This window comes from Mustela putorius, unplaced genomic scaffold, assembly GCF_011764305.1.
Source record: "Mustela putorius furo isolate JIRA1106 unplaced genomic scaffold, ASM1176430v1.1 tig00003870_pilon_pilon_pilon, whole genome shotgun sequence".
NCBI lineage: Eukaryota > Metazoa > Chordata > Mammalia > Carnivora > Mustelidae > Mustela > Mustela putorius.
In genome coordinates, this window is record NW_025422022.1 from 5,043,367 (window position 1) to 5,066,277 (window position 22,911).

The 22,911-nt window shown below is 37.6% G+C and overlaps 1 protein-coding gene, 1 non-coding gene and 1 pseudogene across 2 annotated transcripts; 2 read left to right on the forward strand and 1 right to left on the reverse strand.

Moving 5' to 3' along the window:
• Window positions 1-1,962: 1,962 nt before the first annotated feature.
• LOC101674409 lies at window positions 1,963-3,130 on the reverse strand (annotated as a pseudogene).
• On the forward strand, window positions 3,063-21,574 carry SNRNP48 (small nuclear ribonucleoprotein U11/U12 subunit 48). The gene is made up of 9 exons (XM_004753681.3): window positions 3,063-3,281; window positions 6,570-6,683; window positions 6,930-6,990; window positions 7,819-7,893; window positions 13,009-13,197; window positions 13,631-13,752; window positions 17,713-17,798; window positions 18,200-18,364; window positions 20,579-21,574. Exons 1-9 carry the CDS (start codon window positions 3,129-3,131, stop codon window positions 20,625-20,627), a joined length of 1,014 nt encoding a protein of 337 aa, XP_004753738.1. The 5' UTR covers window positions 3,063-3,128; the 3' UTR covers window positions 20,628-21,574.
• An 895-nt stretch (window positions 21,575-22,469) lies between these two features.
• Window positions 22,470-22,577, forward strand: LOC123388070. The gene has a single exon (XR_006602614.1). It is a non-coding gene; the product is annotated as a U6 spliceosomal RNA (small nuclear RNA).
• The last annotated feature ends 334 nt before the right edge of the window (window positions 22,578-22,911 follow it).

A 22,911-nucleotide genomic window follows, 5' to 3' on the forward strand; every position in this document is an offset into this window, starting at 1 on the left:
CAAGTAAGTGAAACCATATGGTAATTTCCTTTCTCTACTTGACTCAAACATTTTATAGTATAGGTGAGAAAATAGGAAAACAAATGAGTTGCTAATTGTGAAGAACAAAAAAGATCATATGTAAGATAGTACTTAAAATCTTGGGGGCTTTGGGGACTTTGGGTGAAAAACAGCATTCATTTCCTCCTTGTCTTACTTACCTCCTGTTCTTCTCCTTGCTCCCCTCCCAAGCTGGAGGACTTGTAATTAACTTCATTCAGTAAGTATTAAGCTCTGTGTGCTACACATTGTGCCAGAAGCTATGAATCCCATGGTAGAAACACATGGTGCAAAAATAGCCCTCGTAATATAAAAGGGAGAGGGAGATTTGTGGTAAATGCTGTGTTGAGCAAAATGAAGGAAGATCTTCAGGCTAGAGCTAGGAAGCTGTATCAGTCAGCTTGGGCTGCCACAACAAGATGCCACAGACTATGTGACTTAAATTCATTTTCTCATAGTTTCAGAAGCTAGAAGGTTGGTTGCTGGTGAAAGCTCTCTTTCTGGGTGGTAGGCAGTAAGAGGCAGGGAAGGAGCTCCTGTATGTCTTCCTTGTCTTAGAAGGGCTTTAGTTTTATCACATTAGAGCCCCATCTTTATTACCTCATTCAACTTTAATTACCTCTATATAGTCCCTATGTCCAAATACAGTCACACTGGAGGTTAGGGCTCCAGTGTATGTACTGGGATGGGGGTGGGGATAGCACACAATTCAGCCTCTAATAGGGGCCTAATCTAGAATGGGTCAGAAGTTCTCCCTGGAAAAATGGTGATTAAACAGATTAATAAGGGGCACCTGGGTGGCTCAATTGGCTAAACATTTGCCTTCAGCTCAGGTCATGGTCCCAGGGTCTTGGGATCGAGCCCCACTTCGGTTTCCCTGCTCGGTGGGGAGCCTGCTTCTCCCTCTGCACTCCCCCTGCTTGTACTCTCTTTCTCTCTGTCAAATAAATAAAATCTTTAAAAAGTAAAAAAAAAAATAAAAAAAAAATTAAACATCAGTGTAAAGCAGTTCTTCAGGTTGAAAGAATATACCCCCAGGCTTTTGCCCAAGTTGTCATTAAGCTCTGAGGTGAGATAGGCTGTGTCCTGAAGAGAGGACATCCTTGACCTTGGCTAATTATTTTTAATGATTTATTTGACAGCACAAGCAGGGGGAGCAGGAGAGGGAGAAGGAGGCTTCTTACTGAGCAGGGAACCCCACATACATATTCATCTGTGCAGGCACACTGTAGTGAAGCAAATCAAAATTAGTCAAGGTCAAAAGGAGTCTGGGTGGCTCAGTTGGTTAAGCATCTGCCTTTGGCTTGGGTCATTATCCCAGGGTCCTGAGATGGAACCGTGCATCGGGCTCTCTGCTGGGTGTGGAGCCTGTTTCTTCCTCTCCCTCTGCCTGCTGCTCTTCCTGCTTGTGCTTTCTCCCTCTTTCTGTCAAATAAATACACAAAAAATTTTTAAAAAATCAAATCTTTTGATTCGATAATGAACAAGAAAGTGAATGTATGGTAGGGATGCCAGTTAACAAATATAGAAGCCATGACAGTATCAGAGAATCATCAATTATGACCCCTAACGTAACGACAGGTTCACTGAAGGATTGTGAGTTTGTTGGGGACAGGACATTCATATGGCCTCAGAGTATCATCCCTCAGAGGGAAATGGCCTACGGTGGAGTGATGTAACCATCTACCTTTACCTAATGATCAAATTTAGCATTACTAATAGGAACATTTATGATATGTGTTCTGTAGAGGTATAATAAGGTCACACACATCTTGCAAAAATGCTTGAACAAAACCTAGTCCTAAGGGGGAAAATGTAAGTTCAGAAAGAGAAACATTCTACAAGACAACTGGCTGTAGCTCCTCACAAAATTCAGTGACTTAATTTGAAAAGGAGGGTGGGCAGATGTTCTAGCTTAAAAGAGACAACAGCCCATTACAGCTCATGGGTTGAAAAAACTCATAAAGAAATGGATATAAAAGGAACTCAGGGGACAACTGGGGAAATTTGAATATAAACTGAACATTGGATGATATGAAACTATTAGTTCTCTCAGATTTGACCATGTATGGCAGTTATGTAGGACAATGTCCTTATTCTTATGAGATGCATGCAGACGTATTTGGGAGTTGAAGCAGCTGCAACTGACTTTCAAATTCTTGAAAAATAGTATGTGGGGCTGTGGTTTGTGGAGAGAGAAAGAGAGAGTACGCAAACGTGGGCAAATGTTAACAATTAATGAGCTGGATAATGGCCATGCAAATACTCTTTAAACTTTTCTGTAGATACAAACCATTTTTTTTTTTTTAAAGCTCAGCTTTTTATTGAACCTGTTTAAAGACGTTTAGTCAAAAAGACCAAAGCCCATGTCATCATGAGACTCATTGGGTTCTTCTTGCTTTGCTTCCCGTTTTTTCTCAGCAGCGGCAGACACTGGTGGACAGGGCAGGACCTTGGCTGGTGCAGCGTGAGCCGCTGGGGCAGGTCCACCAGCCCCTACATTGAGATGAGGCTCCCAATGCGACCACCGGCCAGGGCCTTTCCAAAGAAGCCTGGCCAGAAAGGTTCAGCATTTAATAAGAGCATTGATCTTATCCTCCGTGACCGCCACCTCATCCTCGTGCAGCATGAGGGCCAAAGAGATGCAGGCAAGCTCCGAGGTGGAGGCCACGGTGCGCGGAAAGCGGCCGGCGGGAGCTGCTCCAAGCGGGTGCTTGTCGCTGTCTGAAATGAAGACCTAATCTCAATTGAAGCGAGTGACCTAGCTTCAACGGAAGGACCGAGCATCTTAGCAGCAGCTGAGGCAAGGGCGATGTAAACCATTTCTTAAAAGTTCTGGGGGCGGGAGGGAATGCAGTTCAGGGAAGCCCGGGCTCGAACGTACCGGGGAGCAGTTGCACCAGCTGCAACTCCTGGAAGACACGGAAGACCCCTGGGAACACCGCTCTAAATGACAGCTCCGCCCTTCCCGGGCCTCTCTCTATAGGCGGTTCCAATCACGTGGCAGCCTGGTCCCGCCCACAGTTCCCAGAGGCCCGCGCGCGGCGCCGGCAGTTCGACTGCTTCCTTCTGGCGGGTCGGGTGCGGCCATGGAGGGCGAGCCGCCCCCAGTGGAGGAGCGGCGGCGGCTACAGCAGGAGCTTAGCGAGTTCGTGGAGAGCTGCTGCCGGAGGCTGGAGGAGGTGACGGCGTCCCTGGGCTGGAGCCTGGATCGGCTGGACCCCGGGGAGGAGGCGGCACAGGTGAGGCGGGCTTGAGTCCCGGGTCCTTTTGGGGGCCCTCAGCCTGCGGTGTCCTCTGCGGGGGAAGGAATCCGCGTGGGAGCCCCCTCCGGTCGGCAGAGCCGTGGTGGGCGCCCGGGACCGGGCCTGGAGCGCCCTGACGCCTGCGGGCCTCGGGTGGGGCGCGTGGGCGCCTTCGGAGCGCTCTGCGCGGGTCGCCGGTGCGGCGCTCCTGCGGAACTTCGGTTCAAGGAGAGGGTGGAAATGCGGTGGGTGAGGAGGGGTGGCAGGTCTAGGGTTTATCTAGAAAATACGGGAATCGGCCCTCGGAGCGCCGCTAGCGCAGGTGTTGCCCGTTTGCTTTGTCATGTGTCACATGGATGCCGCAGTTGCACCAGATTTGGGGTCCGGAGAGCTTAGGAGTTCACTTCCCCCTTTTCTGCCTTAAAATTCTGCACTTCTGATGGGACAGCATCGATGCTAGGATTATTAGAGGGTATCACTAAGAGATGGTGACGAGCAACTCTTTTGAACATTAGAATTGCCTTAAAAAATGTAGGTAGGTGTATAAAAGTGAACAATCCTGATTGTTTGTTTGTTTCTGTTTTGGGGTGGGAGGAGAAGAAGCCCTTCAGTTTGGGGTCATTCATGATCTCCAGTGCTCTTTCTGGGTTCATCACGCTGTAATAATTTCTCCCAGCTTTCAATTACATGACTGATTCGTAAAGACACCTAAGGCGTGTTTGACCTATACACAGGCAATTCACATTTATTGTATTAAAGGCGTCGTGGAAATTTTTAAAATTTGTTTAGAGTGATGTTTGAAGCTGTGAATTCCGTTGCGTGGGGCCTTCCATGCTCTTACTTAACACTTTACTCAGCATCCTACTAGCCTGAAATTTCTTGGAGGAACACTTAAATAGCACTTTGCTTATGCCGTTTACTGTACCTTAGTTACTTCGTTTAATAGTTATAATTACCCTGTGAGTACTGTTAGCCACATTTTACAGATGAGAAAACAAACCCAGAGAAGTGGTAATTTGTCCAAGGACACACTGCTAGTAAATAGCAATTGGGATTTTGAACCCAGGCATTCTGGCTCCTGAGATCTCTGTTTAGTTGCTATGCTGCCTCTCTAAAACGTCTTTATAAAATTCCAAAATTATGACAGATAACTCTGAGTGTACATCTAAATGCTACAGAACTAACGTCTGATATTCAAGAGAGTGACTAGTTTAAAAATCCTGTTAGGTGACATCCATCGTTCCTGGGATAGTCTGCAGACTTAATGAAGCCTCACTTTTCTGCTGGAGGTTTTTTTTTTTTAAGTTTATTTATTTATTTTGACAGACAGAGATCACAAGTAGGTGGAGAAGCAGGCAGAAAGAGAGGAGGAAGCCGGCTCCCCACTGAGCAGAGAGTCCCATGCGGGGCTAAATCCCAGGACCCTGGGATCATGACCTGAGCTGCAGGCAGAGGCTTTAACCCAACCCACTCAGCCACACAGGCACCCCTCTGCTAGAGGGTTTTAATACTGAAGTTTAGCGAAGAGCAGTCGCAGGTTCTATCATAGAGCTTACTGTGTGGTCATAGTGAGGGGAAATCTAGAGAAATCAGCCTACATTACAATGTGATAAAGTCTATGAAGGTGGGATAGCTGTTTATTATAGGCTGCGGTAGGACATTACAGGTTTCCTGGATAAAGTGAATTCTAAGCTGATTGAAGTGTGCAGAATAGCTAGGGAAGCACAGAGAAAGTGTCAGTGGTAGGGAAGTCCAGAGAAAAGGGTGTGACCAGATCAGGAAACCCAAGGTGGTTAAGGATAGCTAAGCATAGATTGTAGAGAAGAATGATGGTGGGAAGGATCCAGATCTTAAAGGTCCTGTGTCAGCTGTATTAAAGAATCTGGGTTTTTGTTGTTGTTGTTTAAATGAGGGCAGTGGGGAAGCATGGAAGTGTCTTAAGCCAGACAATACCATATTTGCCTTTTAATAAACTCGTAATTGCTTACATTGGAACACTTGCTATGTACCAGGCCCTGTTTGATTGCTCTATATGTATAAACCCATGTATAATTTATTTAATCTTCACAATAGCTCTGTGAGAAAAGTTTTTCCCATTTTATAAATGAGGAAACTGAGGCAAAGAAAGGTAAAATACCTTGACCAAGTTCATACAGACCTGGGATTCAGAGTAGCCACAGTGCGGAGAATGAGAAGGACAACAGGTCTGGAAGCAGAGCAGTTAGGCAATGGCTGTTGTAATCCAGAATGATGTTGATGTCCTGAAGTGGGGAAGTAACAGTGAGGATGGATTTTGTGGAGGGATTTCAGAGTTACTTAGGGGTGAAAAGGGCTGGGTATTGGTTAGATGTCAATGACGAGAAAGAGGAGATGGCTTTCTGCATGAGGAAACTGGGAGACATAAGAGGAATGGGTTTGGGGTTTGGAGACCAGGACTATGATGAATTTATTTCTGTTATATTGAGTTGTTAGTGTTTTTAGTATAAGATACTTAAAAGAGAAACAAGGTCTAAAAATCTAGATTTCGGGAGCCATTACTCTATAGTGAAAATTAAAGCCATGAGATTTTCCAGTAAGTGTATATCAAATGGCAAAACGTCACTGGTTTGACTTACATGAAACACCAACATTTAAAGGGGTACAGGTAGAACAAGGAAGACATCTTTAGAGAAGACCAAGTAGAAGAACTAGAGAGGTAGAACATGAAGACTGTATCTGGGTGACAGAAATGGGCAATTGGATTGTGACCTTCAAAGAGTTCAAATATTTTAAAGAGTCTGACATGTGCTTTGACACATCTTCTTTAGTAAGAAGATTGTTAGTGACCTACTGACTGGTAGTTTGTAAGCAAATCTTTTAAACTTGGGCTTTGGAGAGGTGGAGAGGGGGCTACAAAGGAGAGAGAGGTTGAGGGAAATTTTTTGTTTTTTGTTTTTTAAATATGCACATACATCACACTGGGGTTGGGAAAGAAGCCTCCAGAAGAGGAGATAAATGGATAGCACTACTTGATCAAGTAGTAAACATTTAATGATTTAATCATTTGAATATTGTATTCCGATGGGGTGCCTGGGTGGCTCAGTTGGTTAAGTGTCCGACTCTAGGTTTCGCTTCAGGTCAGGATCTCATGGGTCGTGGGATCCAGCCCCACCTGGGTTCAGTGCTCAGCAGGGAGTTCACTTGAGATTCTCTCCCCCTGACCCACACACGTGCTGTCTTTCTCTCTCTCTCTCTTTCTCTCCAATAAATAAGTCTTAAATGTTTTTTTGTTTCTCTTTTTTATAGGATGAAGTTGTGATATGTCCCTATGATTCCAATCATCACATGCCTAAATCATCTTTAGCAAAGCACATGGTGTCTTGTAGATTAAGGAAACTGGGCTATACCAAAGAAGAGGAGGTACCATAAATTTATTATGTATATGTCATGTAATTCATGCATGAATAAATTCAGAAGATTTTGTGGGTATAGTGTGAAGTGTTCTGACATAAATACTAGTCACTTGTGGGGTAGAATGGTATTTGCCTAACTGCTAATTTTTGTAAGAAATACTGAAATGATAGTAATCTCTTGTTTGTTCATGTCAAATCTTAAAATAGGCAGTTATTGGTTACAAATACTAACTTCTTTGTTTTTACTGTTTAGGATCAAATGTATAATTCTGATTTTTTCTATGAGAATGTGAAGATACCTTCAATTACTTTGAGTAAGTATTAATTTAATAGATTATATTAAAGATAGTATAGGCATTGATATTTCATTTTTGAATTATCAGAAGAATGGACTCTTTATAAGTATGCTTGTGATTAAGAAGGACACTTCATACTTTAAGAGAATGTAAGATTAATTAATGTGTAGTGAAACTAGTTTGCTTAATCTGGAATTTAGAGACCAGGCTTATATTAATAGGCAGTGAAAACCCTTCAAAGCTTTGTGCAGTAAGACAGGTACCTTCCTTCTTGGATATAACAAAAATCTGGCCACACAACACAGTTTGCAAACGGAGGCTGGAAATGTGTTCCAAGTGTTCACAGCATATGCGGTGGTTAAAATTCCAGACTCTAGAATCGAATGCCCTGCTTCAGCTCCTGGTTTTATCACTAGTAGATTTGTGACTTTCAGCAAGTAATTACAGCTTTTTGTTGCCTGAATTTCTCCATGAAATGGGATGATGATAATGCACCTTTGCGCTGATTAAATGTTGTAGTATACGTAAAATGCTTAGAATACTTCCTGACACTTAGCAGGATTAAAAAAATGGTAGCTGTTACTGGTTGCTAAAATTTGCAGCAGCTACTACAGTATGCCGATGGTAATGTTTTCTAGACTGCCTGAAATCTAGTTGCTTATTGGTTTCTAGCTAGGTCTGAAAAATTTCTGCATTCAGATTACCTAGGCAGCAGTGTAGGTTTTTTCACTTTTCAGATTCTGGAGATTTGTCAGTGTGCCCAAAGAGCTTGGATTGGAAACAAGTTAATAATATGATTGTGGACACTGATGATTCATACTGTGTTTATGGGTGCTTTTTTGACAGATAAGGACTCACAATTCCAGATAATTAAACAAGCTAGAACTGCAGTTGGAAAAGATGGTGATGGTTATAATCAAAGTAAGTGGCATCATAGTTTGAGCTAATTAATGATTTAAACTATTTTTGTCCCATAAGCAAATAAAAATCTTGTGGAAACAGTTGCATGGGGAAAGTTACATTTTATATTTAATATTATATCAGTGTATTTAGTGTCAGCTTCATTTGGTAGATATTTTCTGCTCAAAACAGCAAAGTATTTAGCTAGTGTCTTAGCTAGGGATTCATGCTTTGGAATCACCCGATAGGTGAGATTACCTTGTAGATAATTTTTATTATGATTACTAGGTAACTAAATTGCATTGAGAGCGTCTTACCCTGAGATTTGCTCTTTCTCTTGAGAATTAGTCCATTGTTAAATATAAGAATGTTGAAATGCAGTGTAAAAGGACAGGCTTATGTTAAAAGAGAGCCGTCTTCATAGCTGGTCCTTCAAATAAAGCCCAAACACAAAGTTTTACATAGAGTGTCAGAAAGTTTGTGGATCCCTTCATACACAGCTTTGGAGCTGGGTTAAGAGTTTCTGCCTGGGACTTAACTTCAACAGAGAACAGGTTAGAATTTTTAAGTATGAGCTTTTAGGAAATGAAAAGAAAAAACAAGCCACTGGAATGTTAATAGCGTTAATAGATTTATTTACTAATAGAGTTAATAGATTTAATAGATGAGTAAATAGTGTTAATAGATTTCTGAACCTGGGTATAACATGTAGCCAAAGCATGACTTTGCTTGTCTTACAAGGACTTCCGAGTTGTCCTTGAACCTTCTGAAGGTAGCTTTCTCTGGACATCTTACCTTTTTTTCCTCCTCTCATTATTCTTTCTAGCTGAATTCTATTCATTAAATTAGTCCAGAGTTAGGATTTGTTTCTCCCTTGTTGAAATTCAGTCTCTACCCATTGTTCTAAACCAGTATCTGGACTTCATCTTTTCCCAAGTTGTACTGTGGCTTCAGGAGGAGCTGTCTTACCATTAGTGCGCATTACAGTGGTTCCATACCACAGACAGAATAATCTTTGCTGTATTTCCTGTTTTAAAGGTCCCATTTTTATGTACTTTGTGCTAAATTCTGTGTTGTTGTTGTTTTCGTTGAGGGAGACATTTGGCTCTTATTTGAAAAGATTACTGAGCTGTGATCAGTCAGTCCTTTTTTGGGCTCCTATTATTGTTCTGCCCCCTCCTCCTGTTTAGTTAATGAGCCAGAAAAATGTAGAAGATTTTTGCTATTGATTTTTGGAGGGGTTAATAGTTCGAGGCCTTTTTTGACCTAACTAGTTAGGTAGATTTACTAGATGTATTTTGTAGTTGAAAGAGAACTGGGAGATCATCTAATCCAGTGTCTTTGTTGAGGAGACACACCCTTTCTGAGAGGAGTAAGAAAGTTCTTGTGTGTTCATTCTGAAGACTATCAATACTTTAGTTTTTTTAAAAGAGATTCTTTATAGTTCTTTCATGTATTCATTTCTCTTTCATAACACACTTACATAAGCTGGACAACTACTTTCCCCTCCTATTAGGTGAAGAAATAGATTAACACTCCTTTGCTAGATGATCGCAAGGCTGCGCTGGATTGAGAACCAAGTTTTGGATTTGGTACATACTCTGAACTGAGTTATTCTGTTTTCTGATAGAAATTGCATTTAAGTGAAATTTATGGACTAGGAATCACTGCTCAAATATATTCATTATTTATTATGTCTGTTATAATTAAGTAGAATACCACAAACTTTAAATCTGTACCTACTCACTGCTTGCTATTATTAGCACTGTTCTTTGTTTATTCTGGTTTGTGTAAGCCTGCTTTAAAGAAACTAGTTTCTTGGCCTGGTACAAATGACAGCTTTTTTGAGGTTTTGTCTTCTTGTCTCTGGTATGAAACTATCTTGTAGTGTTGTTTAGGGCAATGGAAATAATGAATGCTAAACTAGCCCAGGCTCTAATAATTGGCTGCTTATGTGTAAGCAATTTAATTTCTAAGCACATTAATGTACAGAAAGTGATTTTTTTAGATAATGAAATGGTTGAGAATTTTATGTATTTGTGTAATTTAGAGAATATTCTCAAATTTTTTTATTAATAAGACTAAGTAATAAGGTAGATTTGGACCTTGAGTTTAGTTCTTTACAAAAGCGAAGAATTACTTTGAATAAGTAGTTCCTTCAGTAGAAAGTTAAGAGGAACTTTTGTTTGGGCACTCTCTTAAATTAAGATTTAACTTAAGAATTTTGTTATATGATATGATCCTCTTTTAAAATTTTTTTTTCACATTGTATAGAGTTCTACTGTTTCTCAATAGACCTTATTTTTGTGGCCCACTTGTGTGTTAAGAGATTTTAAAATCTAATAGCCAAGAACAGAATCTCCTAATATCTTGCTAATTTATTTACTTTGAAGGAAGAATGACTAATACGAGCAATTTTACATTTTCCCATTTAATTAATATTTTGTTTGTCACATACTAAATTATATGTTTTTTGATGAATTATATTTATGTTTCCATTTTATCACTCATACTAGGTCTCCACCAGTGTATAGAATTCTAAGTTCATTTACCTTTGTGAAAGCTTGAAACAACTACTTACTTATTTTCAGATATAATTACCTTTGTTAATTTTATAACCAGGATGCTAATTTTAATCATAAACAGTCATTTTATATTTAGTAGTTTATCTTTTTCCTTCATTATTATTTGCTGTACTTCAGTTTCATGACATATATTTGAATCATGGCCATACTTTGAAGATCATGACCATGATTTGAAGACAAAGTAGTGTATTATACTAAAAGAACCCTCAAGAGACCTAAGTAACTGATTAGGCCTAATCTGTTCCTACCACTTGTGAGAATTGGGCAAGTCATTTTACTTCTTGTGGGCCTTAATTTCTTTTTCTGTGATATTTGGAAATTGACTCTGTATGAATTCTCTGTAAAATTCTGAATTTGTAGCTTTGAACCAGTATTTTTTATGAATATTTAGTATTATATGTCACATGTTTAAGATGCTCTGTCGTGGCAAAGGTGGTAAAACAAGAATTAGAGTTATTAAAAAGCTAGATTAGAGTTTTAGTTTGGGTGACGAAAAAGTTCTGGAGATGGATAGAGGTGATGGTTGCAAAACAGTGTAATGTATTTAATGCCACTAAGCTGTACACTTAAAAATTCTTAAATGGTGCATTGTATGTGTGTATTTACCACAATTTTTTAAAAAGCTACTACAAAAATAGAGGATCATAGAATTTAATATGGTTACAGCACATTCAGATATACTTCTAAATCTACAGAAGCTTATATTTGAAAATTTACTTTTTATGGAAATGTAAGCTTATTTGTGTTTTCCTTTTTTTTGGTCAGAAATATCTATATGTTCTCAATGATTTGAATGCAGTCTGTTGTTTAACTTTTCCTGTACTTTTTCTTTTTCAGTAATTGGGGTGAGTATAAAGAGGAATTAGGAACCTGAATATACTCCTTATTTAAAGATATGCAGTATCCTTTTTGCAAATGATATCCTTTTAAAAGTATCACTCAAATTTCTAAACTTTATCTTAACCACTGTCACAATATTATAATCTTTGGAATTTTAGTTGAATTTCAAGGAATTTAAGTATCTGTCTTCACCATACAGAAATTTCAGATGAATAAAGATGACTCCAGTATATTTTAAGGAGGAAATTATATTTATTTGTCTAAAAGTAACAGGCAAAGGTTTATGTGGAGCTTGTTTATAATATATCAGTATTTTCTAATCTTTGTATTTTTCTTCCAGTTTTTTATAGCCTATATTCAAAAGAATTAGGCTTATCAAAGCTAAGTCAGTTTTATAGTACAAAGTTAAATGTTTTAACACTTAACTGCATAAAAAGGCTTTTCCAAGTGTCTACCAGAATTAGAGTGAAATTGATCAACTTGAAAGGAAACCCTTCTCCACTAATTCAGAACCCTTTGACTAATACAAATGACCATGTATTGTTATCCATGGCTAGTCACAAACTCATATTCAATGTAGCACTCCTCTTAATTTGTAGACACATGTAAAATCACCTCTTTTTTTGTGTGTTGTAGTTCTTAGTTCATAGTTTGCTCTTATTTTATCTTTTGCCTCTTTACTTAGGAAGTCAATGAGGTTAGGCTTTATCAGATAAAAGTACTGGGAAGAGCTACTGATCTTACCTTGTTCTATGAACCAGAGTTATTACTTTAGGGTAACTTGGGAAACATTAGTAGCTCCTGTTCATTGTTTTCATCAGTGAATAATGAAGGCTAGAAAGAATTGTTTTAAAACAATTGCTTTATTTACAGTTACAATTTTTTTATTTCTTTGAGAAAATTTGAATCTCAAAAATTTTCTTCAATGTTTAATACATCATATCAAGGTATTGTATTTACTTTCTTTCATTAATGAACAGATTTTAGAAAGTTCTGTGACTGTTGTGGGGGGCACTCCTGTTAACTTTTTAAAATGAATTTGGTTATGCCAATATGCTTCTTCAGAAAATTAAAAGTTTGGTTTTAGTTTAATCTGTCATTCTCTGCTCTGGGGAAGTTTGGGATTTCTGCTACTTAAGTGATTGTGTTTTGGTCCTTCACTCTGAATCATTGTACAGTTGGGATATATTTTGAATATGGAACACCTAACATGATGCCTCCTATAAAAAGACATTTTTTACACATTTTTCACACATTTTTCGTACTTCCATAATTTATTTTCAGAAGGACTACAATGTGTACTACATTCCCCCCCCCCCTTTTATGGGGAAAAGCATATAAACAGAAAGAAGGTTAATATCTACTTTTATAGTATTGGTAGCCTTCTAAAATTGTTACCCAGGAAGTTTTATGAGCAAATTATCTCATGGTTATTACTGCCTGCCTTCATGGGATCTGTCCTAGCATTGTTAAAGAGAATAGCAAAGAATCCACATACATCTTTACTGGGGATATAGCATTGAGGATAAAGTTACTATTTACCATTTATCACATAGATGAATATTTTGTATATTAAGGGATTACTATGAAAACAGTTGTGTTAATGTTGCATTATTACAGCGCATGTTTAAAGATAAGGAGTAGATTTTAAGTCCATAACATATTCATGCTTCATGTATTGTTTATTCTTGTGGCTTTATTTTTACTTTAGGGATTTATTCTTCGTTACCTGTTGAAGTTCCTCTGAATCACAAACGGTGTGTTTGTGATCTGACCCAAGCTGATCGTCTTGCCCTCTATGATTTCGTAGTGGAGGAGACGAAGAAAAAGCGCTCTGATTCACAGATTATTGAAAATGACAGTGATCTGTTTGTAGACTTGGCTGCCAAAGTCAATCAAGGTTTGAGATGAATACCATGTTTTATATTTCTTAATAGTCATTTCATTCTTTGTGTGTTACTAAGATTTAGTTGTCAGACCACTTTGAATAGAAATAGGATGGTTTTGCATTATTTGATATTCACATATATGTTAAAATGTTTACTCAGTGTGCGAAATTTTGCTCTGACTTTTATATTAAGCGTACCTTCCTTCTATAAAATTGTTACAGCTGTGCTTGTCCTTTAATCTTTGTACTTTAACGGTCTTAGCTTCAACTAATGGCTAGAGAAAAGGAATAATATAAAACAGCCTATTTCTATAATATGGAAATTTTGGGGATGTTTTTAGATGCATGGGAACATGTTGAAGTATGGGATTGTAGTCTTTCTTCCTGCTAATTCATAAGAATTTTAAAGCTTCCAAAGATGTAATTTATTTTATTCTTTTATTAGATAATAGTCGAAAAAGTCCAAAATCTTACCTTGAAATCCTGGCAGAAGTGAGAGATTATAAAAGAAGACGCCAGTCCTATAGAGCTAAGAATGTTCACATAACCAAGAAATCATATACGGAGGTAAGTTTTACATACTCTTTCAGAGCTTTGTTGAGAACAGAAATTTCCCTTAGTTATGTAAGTCTGCTCTATGGGTTTCCACAGTTCCTTAGAGGTTCTCTGAAAGAAGTATCTTCAAGACAGCCACACCTGATTTATATTTGCTCCATTCCTTTCAGATCCACTGTGCCAGGGAAAGGCTTTTCAGGGTACAAAAATCTTATGTGAAGAGGCTGTACAATCTTAAAAAAATACCAACTTTTGAGAAAGTAGCATATCACAATAAAAGCATAGATTTTGGCTTTAGACCTGTGTTAGAGTTTTGATCCTACTGTTTATCATTGCCTGTTTGACTTGAACAGCTTATTTGAACATTTTAAGTGTCAGTAAACATTTTATGTAGACTTCGTAGGATTGTTACACGAATTGATTGAGAATGCATGTGGACACAGAAATTGGTCAACAAATAGACTTTCTGTTTTCCTTACAGAAGTTTTAGCATGCTTTTGTGTACTCTGTTAAGTATTTGGGCTTAAAAAATGTCTGGCATAAATTATTTATACTTTAATCTCTTGATATAGATCTAGACTTATTTTCAGAGTTTCTTTAGTGGATAGAGCTGGTGAATTTTTTGGTACATGACTTACCTTACCCAGACTCTACAAATAATTTCCACATTGAATCTCTAAATTTTTACCACATTATTTCTTACTTCTTACTTCTTTCTATGATTTCTAAGACTGTCCATAAATCTGGCCTCATTTTACTGAATATTTTCTTTTGCTCTAGTCAAGAGTGTCTCTTAAACTATATCTGATTACACACATTTACTCTTTCCTTTGTGTCAGGATAACAAGTTGTTAGCTCACTTGAAATGCTCTTTGTTGTTGCTCTTTTAAATCTCGATAAGTTTAAGGTCCACTGTCACCATGAGGTGCTCCTTCCCTGGTTGATTGCTGTTATGCTCTCTGTACCCCATAGCTTGGTATTTAAATCTTCTGCTGTTCCTTTTACAATTAATATACATGTTCTAGGCTTATCTGTTCCAGTGGAGGCCTGAGATCATGTCATACAGCCTAAGTATTCTTACAGTCCCTCAAGTACTTGGTGGTTCATCTGTGTTTCTTCTCCAGTCTCATTACCTTGTAATCAAGTGAAAATGTTGTTACTAGTGTTCTTCACAATTGTATATTAACTTTTTGTTATGGAAATACTCAAACATAGACTAAAGTGACTGCAATAGTCTTATGAACCCTTTTGTCCCTGTCACTCAGCCTCAACAATTATCAACATATGACTTTGTCATTTTATTTATATTCTCACTTACTACCTCCCATTCTCCCCTTCCTCCACATTGATAATTTTGGAAGCAGATGTGAAATACCTTTCATCTGTAAAAACTTCAGTGTTTACAAATCTTTCAGTGATTTATCATATTTTTGGTCATGGCTTTGTCAACATTTTACCTCCTAGTTTCATTCATATCATCTAAAATTTTTGTTTGCTTTGGATTAGAACCTAAACTTTGTTAGATTTTAGAAAAAAACAATTATTGCTGCCTGTACTCAGTATGCATAACACTGCTGTTGGGTAGGTAAAGATAAATGGCACACAGCCCCCACCCAGCAGAAGCTTAGTATAGTTTAACAAGTGAAACTTCTTTCAAAATACAGATTGCATTAAGTGATAAAGTGAGATCAAAGTATGTGGGAGAAAATAGCAATTCTTCTTTTAAAATATTAGATTGGTATACCATCTTTATATGTTTTCTGAAAATAAGCTTTATAGAGAAGATAGCAGTCGAAGGAAAGGGAGAAGCAGGAATGGTAAAACATGTCTGTTCATAGGCTCTTTCCTGTGTGCTGAACCTGGAAACTATCCAGTAACATTCGGGTCTCGTGGAGCTCATGTAGAGCTACTACTAGTCTGGAGTCATGTTGCGCTACTCTGGAAGTGCTAGAGCTGGGAGTGGGAAGTGCTAGAGCTTAGGGGTGTGTGTGTGACTCATGTTACATGTCTTAGATTTTCACAAGAGAGTGTGGTAGAGGAGGGGAACTCGTGGGTAGGGATATTCCAGGTCAAAGGGCTAGTGTTCCTAAAAATATAAAAGAGCAGGAGTTTTCCAGAGACCCATCAGTAATCCAAGGTGCCTAGAGCTTAGGGTTTCTGAACTATGCAGTAAGAAATAAGGCTGGTTTCAATTACGTGATGTAGTAAAATCATGAAAGGCTTCAGAGGCTCTATTAAGGATTTTGGACATTGTTCCATTTTACTTTGGGAGCCATTGAAAGTTTCTTTAAAGTGGGGAGAAACTTGCCCACTATATAGTGACTATATAGTGTGTGCCTTTGAGATTGCCCATTGTCCCCTGTACCTTCTGTCTGTCTGTCTATCTGTCTGCAAGAGATCATGACCGGCGGTGGGGGTGAGGAAAGGGTAGAAGGAGAAGCCAACTCCCCAGGACCCTGGGATCATGACCTGACTGAAGGCAGATGCTTAACTGACTGAGCCACCCAGGCGTCCTCCCGCCCCTTTTTAAATTTATTTTATTTATTTTATTTTATTTTATTTTTATTAAAAGATTTTATTCATTTATTTGACAGACAGCGATCACAAGTAGGCAGAGAGGCAGGCAGAGAGAGAGAGAGAGAGAGAGAGAGAGAGGGAAGCAGGCTTCCTGCGGAGCGGGGAGCCAGGTGCGGGGCTCGATCCCAGGACCCTGAGATCATGACCCGAGCCGAAGGCAGCAGCCCAAACCACTGAGCCACCCAGGCGCCCCCCCCTTTTAAATTTAAATTTAGTTATCCCCTGTACCTTCTTTTTTTCCCCCTATACCTTCTTCTTCTTTTTTTTTTTTTTTTTTTTAAAGATTTTATTTATTCATTTGACAGACAGAGATCACAAGTAGGCAGAGAGAGAGGAAGGGAAGCAGGCTCCCTGCCAAGCAGAGAGCCTGACTCGGGGCTTGATCCAGGACTCTGGGATCATGATCTGAGCTGAAGGCAGAGGTTTTAACCCACTGAGCCACCGAGGTGTCCCTCCCCCGTACCTTCTTAAAACACTTCCTCAGTAGGCATGAGGGAAGTGTAAGCTATTTTGGTTTCATCTGTGCTCCCAGGTGACCAGCCCTATGCTTGTTGTTTGCATGGATAAATAGGAAAGAAGAAACTTGCAAGTTGTTCTGAGAAATTAGGGGTTTGTATAGTCTGTTAGGAAAGTATCTGTGAAGTGACTGAGATGTTTTGTATTTTATCGGTCATCTTGACTTAATTATAAAATTAAAAAAAATTTTAATTGTAAATAATATCAAATATACAAATAAGTTGCAAAACTAAAAATAGTATAAAGAACTCCTGAATATCCTTTACCCAGATCACCTGTTGTTAACATTTTGTCCCATTTGCTTGTCATTTGTACTCTGTACGTTTTTCTCTTTTGATCTGTAACTGTACATTATTTTTTTTCTAAACTATTTGAGAGGAAGTTATCCCTTGATCATTTGTCACTAAATACTTAGTATGTACTTCTTCTTTTTTTTTTTTTTTTTAAAGGTTTTGTTTATTTATTTGACAGAGATCACTGGTAGGCAGAGAGGCAGGTGAGGGCGGTTGTAGAAAGCAGGCTTCCTACTGAGCAGAGAGCCTGATGTGGGGCTTGATCCTAGGGCTCTGGGATCATGACCTGAGCTGAAGGCAGAGGCTTTAACCACTGAGCCACCCAGGCGCCCCTAGTATATACTTCTTAAGAACAGGGATAGTTTCCCTAACATAATCATAATATGGTGGTCGACTAGTGAGTTTATCAATAATTACAGTACTTTCATCTACCATTCATATTCCAATTTGACCATTGACTTTTTTATGTTCTCTAAACTGCTTATGTCCCATAGTCCATTCTGATTGTTAATAGTGATTTTTCTAGCTTTGTATAATTTTTTGAAAAACCTTTCTTATCTGAAATTGGGTGCTTCTCTCCCCTCAGGTGATTCGGGATGTCATAAATGTGCACATGGAAGAACTCAGTAGTCATTGGCAAGAAGAGCAAAGAGCGGAGGATGATGCTGAAAAGTATGTCATGGTGTTTACTGGTGAAAATACTCTCTTTTTAATCTGTTACATTATAATTATTTAACTAAATTTTAGCCTTTCCAAGACCATTAATAATAGCACATCATAATTCATTAAAATGCTGAAATTGTTCCATGTTGTCGTTGCTAAAGATTATTATACCAGAGTTTTTCTGTTGACATAGCTCTTTGACAGTTTTGTAGAGACATATATATTAGTGAGATAGAAAAGACATAAAACACAAGGGCTATATTTCCTTGCCCTCTCATATAGAATGTAAGGTTATACCTATTTATATTGACTCAATCATTGTTCTGATACAGAGTATTCAACTTTAAGTTAGTGGGTCTGTGTGTGTTTGGTGGAGACTAGTGGTTAAAACTAACTGTTCTCTGTTTCAGGAATGAAGAAAGACGATCAGCTTCAGTAGATTCCCGGCAGTCTGGTGGAAGTTACTTGGATGCTGAGTATTCACGACATAGAAAGGATCGGAGTAGGAGCCCACATAAACGGAAAAGAAATAAAGATAAGGATAAAAACTGGGACTCGAGAAGAAGGAAGGACAGGTAAGTCTTAACACTGCATCATCTGATGTTGAATTGTTTACTCTTGAAAGGTAAATAGATCCTTTTGTTGTAGACAATGTTGAAAAAATGAGTTGTAAGAGTAAATTACAGTAAGGAGAGTAAGTTATTCGTGAGAATTCTTATCATTTGATTTTAGTTCAAGTAACCATAGCTCTGGTGGCATAGTTCTCTATATGCCTGATTCGATATGGGTTTCCCTCTTTTAATCCTTGTTTCCTAGCAAGGACATAGGGAAGTAATGTCTAGGTAGGAAGGTATGTAGGAAGTTAACTCTATAAATTAGGTGTTTGCCTAGATCTTTTTTTTCTGCTCCTTCCTCCTTTTTCTTGTCATTTCTTTCTCCTGCTAATTCTTGAGTTAAAGGGTCTCTAGGGTCAGAGAGAAGATCCAAGCTTTAATATCAAGTCAGTTTTGTCCTTGTTAATATCACTGATAGAATTTTGACAACTGGAAAGTTATGAACTAATGGTAAAATAATAAATTTATATCACTTGCAATCTATTCCAGTAGTCCAGCTGCTTACAGGGCATCTGCATGGATCTCAGTGTTAGTCAGAACTCTTTCTCATACTGACCTCTTTCCCCAGCATTCCCTATTCTGGTTAATGGGACAGACATCATCTATTCACCTAAGCCAGAAATCATGGAGTTATTTTAGTTGCTCCTTTTTTATTCCCGCCATCTGGTTAGTTCCTCATTTCCATCAATTCTACCTGAAGATACCTTTACGTGCACCTCCTTAATGCTGTCCACCTGGGAAATAATAGTTTTCGTAATTGTTCTAACCATTTGTAACCTTGTGCCATGTGGAGTCATCCCTGCTTTACTGCCTGAGTGAATTTTCACTCTTACAACTCTTCAGGAGCAAAATCCACATTGTTTAGAATGGCCCACAAGACCACCAGCTTCAGGGCTTTTGGCTACCCATCTTTGTTTTTGCCACCAGCCCATGAAATTATGCTTTAGCTAGCCTGAATTGCTTAAATAGTTTCTCATCTGTACGTGCCACATTTATGCCTTTCTGTGTCAGGCTCTGCTGCCTAATTTTTATTTTTAAAGCCTGCTTGGTCTTTTAAGACCCAGCTTAGTCATTTCCATGAAACCTCTTATCACTCATTGAGGCAGAGCTAATCTCTCTGATTTTGTCAGCATTCCGCCTACCACGTATTTTTTATTGAACTTAAGTTATTACTCTCCCTAGTAGACTGAGCTCCTTGAAGGCAAGTCCATGTCTGATTTAGTAGTATATGCACAGTATTTGTCTAATAATAGCTTCTCAAATGGTATCTTGTCCCTCTCCAGGGCCACTGGTGATCATGAATTAGTAATGCTTATTGATTTAATAATTTTGTTCATGATACTGTCCTTCAGTTCATAAGCTTAAAGCTGACTGTGATTTAGTCCTCTTATAAAAATGAAATATTTCCTTAGTAATCCCTTTGATTCATATAATGAATGATATTTTTTAATAATTATATACAGATTAACTTAATTATCAGAGTTATTACGCTCTTTTACTACTTTCTGGTTTGTTAATGCTTCTTCCATTGAAGTAATTTTTGGCATCTCTGAACAGTTTTTATTGACTTAAATCCATTAGCTTCAAATGTAAACATGAGATAATTTGCTTTTAGAGAGGATATATTTAAAGTCTAAATAGTATTAGTGGGAAATACTTCTCAAAAGTACAGGGTTGGTCTTAATGAATAGCAACCAGCATAAGGATATCAGACAATTTTTGAATTCCGTCTATGACTTTATGACTTCAATATTTTATTTGGAATAAATTCTCTGGTCCTCATACATATGTATGTATATATATATATATTCAAAGTCAATTTTAAAGCAGAATTCTAAAATGCAGTTTAAAAAAAATTCTCATTTTGCCTATCCCCATGTCAATTTTGTCCTTTAGTTTTAATGATCCATTTTCCATATTTACTCTTAAAAGAAATTCCTGTTTAGTGTATCTGTTTGTCTTAGTTGGCAGAGCATGTGACTCTTGATTCCAGGCTCATGATTTCAAACCCCACAATGAGGGTAGAGCTTCCTTAGTTAAAACAAGTATTCTTTAGTTCTGACTGTATCTTTTAACTTGTTCTGAAGTACATTACTGGTGAATCACTATTTTAAAATTCTGATATTAAGATGTCCATCATTTGTAATACCTTTTTTTCTACTCCTGTCATTTCAGGGATGGGGAAAGACATCATAGTCATAAAAGAAGAAAGCAAAAAATATAATGAGGTATTGGTGCGTGTATTAATTATGCTTATGTCATGATAACCAGTATGACAGCATTTTAATTACAATTTCTTTGAGTAGAAGAATGTTTATATGACTTGTTTAGTGCTCAGATCATTAATTTTCAGTAAGTACTTATGTTTCACACCATGAGTATACTATTAGTCCTTTAACTTTGTTTTGCTTATATTTTAATAGATGATTGCTTCCTATTACAGATTTTGTTTCATTCTTTGTGATAATTTATGTATCAGAAAATTCTTTAAAGTCAGTACTTAAACTGTATAAATAGTACACGAACACATTCTCATTTTTAAAAATGAGACCTTATAGCTAAGGTTAACAGCCCCTTGGAACCACAATCTATAATTCCTGTGGCCACCTCAGTAACTACGACTTAACCACTGCACCGGTGAAATATAGTAGGGAAAAAACCACCTAAATATCTGTCAGGAGGGGAATGGCCTGGTTAAATAAAATATGGTATAGTCATGTGATAGATTACTATATTGGATTTAAAAGAAATAAACTTTATAATAACATGGATAGATCTCAGAAACATAATGCTAAGTGAAAATAGCTAACTGCAGAAAAATGTATACAAGTTATATTTACGTACAATATAATACTGTACATTTTCTGTGACCATGTATGTATGTAAATATATTTTTAAAGCTTCAGAAGGACCAATACCAATCTCATAACAATAATTATTTGTGGAAGGAGGTATGGATGGGAGAGATATGGAATGAAAACCAGGATTGAGAGATGGTCAGAGAAAACTTCAGCTTTATCCACAATATGTTAAGTTTTTAAAGGCATTCATTTTTCACTTGTTAATTAAAAGTAGATTTTAATTAAAATTAAAAATATACTGTCATTTTCTTTTATGTAAATCATCTTTATTGAGGTACTGTTTATATAAAATAAAATGCACCCATTTTAAGTGTACGTTTCATTTGATTTTGACCAACTTAGACCCAAGCCGATGAAGTCGTCCCTGTGATCAAGATAGAGAACATTTCCATCATGCCCCAAAATTCTCATATACCCCTTTTACCAATTTCTCTAGGCAACCAAGATATGGTTTTTGTTGCTGTTGACTAGATGTATCTTTTTCAGAATTCATATAAATGGAATACTATAATATGTACTTTCTTCCACCCCACGTATTTTTGAGATTGACCCATGTTTTGTGTGTCAGTTGTCTCCTCCTTTTTGTTTGTAGTATATTTTGTTGTATGATAGGTCACTCAGGTGAAAGTTGGCCATTAAATGTTAATTACCTCCTGTCTAGTTAACAATATTTGGAATCTTAAAAACTCAGGGTGAAGATTCCAAGGTGGGTTTCAATAGAAATGAAACTTAAAATAAGTAACCAACAGTGACAGAAAGGTTGACTGGCTTTAGATCAGAATGGCTCTTGGGCTTTAGGTATAAAAAAACAGCTCTCAGATTTATAAGTTGGAAATCTTAACAGTTTACCTGCCAATACAAAATCTTACTACTGCTATTGTACTTGATTTCTAAATATATAAAAATTCAGATTTAAAAATCTTAAGGACTTTGGTGTTACATAATGGGGAACCATGCGGAATCGCTGCTTTTGTAGGTCAAAAACTATTTGAATTCATCAGCAGTTTTATATGTTGTAACTTAATTTATTGTTTTGTTTTTCAATGTGATTTCAATGATTTTGCTGAGTGGAAGAAACTAAAAAGTGAGATTAAAAGGCATACTTGGGTTTTCAGTAGAAGAGAGAAATAAGTGGAAAGAAGTATGTTGGTCAACTTAACGAAAAATAGAATAGGTGGCAAAAGGAGATCATCTAACCGGAGTGCTCGCTTCAGCAGTGTAGGCACCAGAATTGGGAGGGTACAGGGAAGATGAGCATGGCTCCCGCGCAAGGATGAGAAGTAAAATGTAACCAGAGTTCTTTACGGATTTTTAAGTATAATACCAGCTACTGCAAACTATCCAATAAAATAGATTTAGATGAAAAGAGGCTTTGTTTGACACTTGCACATATTAATTTTCTATGCTTATCTATTTGAGTTTTAGACTCCTTCACTGGTTTATGAGCTCTTTGAGAGAAGGTTTTATATCTTTATCAGTATAACCCCCATGCCTAGCACAACAGCTGTCAATTTATCATTTTAAATTTTGGCAGAAGGATTTGCAAGCCCCTGTCACTTAACATCTAATTTTTGATTCACAAAATATTGATATTTATAAGTACTATAACTGCTGTCCATCTTATCCATATTAAATCCTACCTCAGGT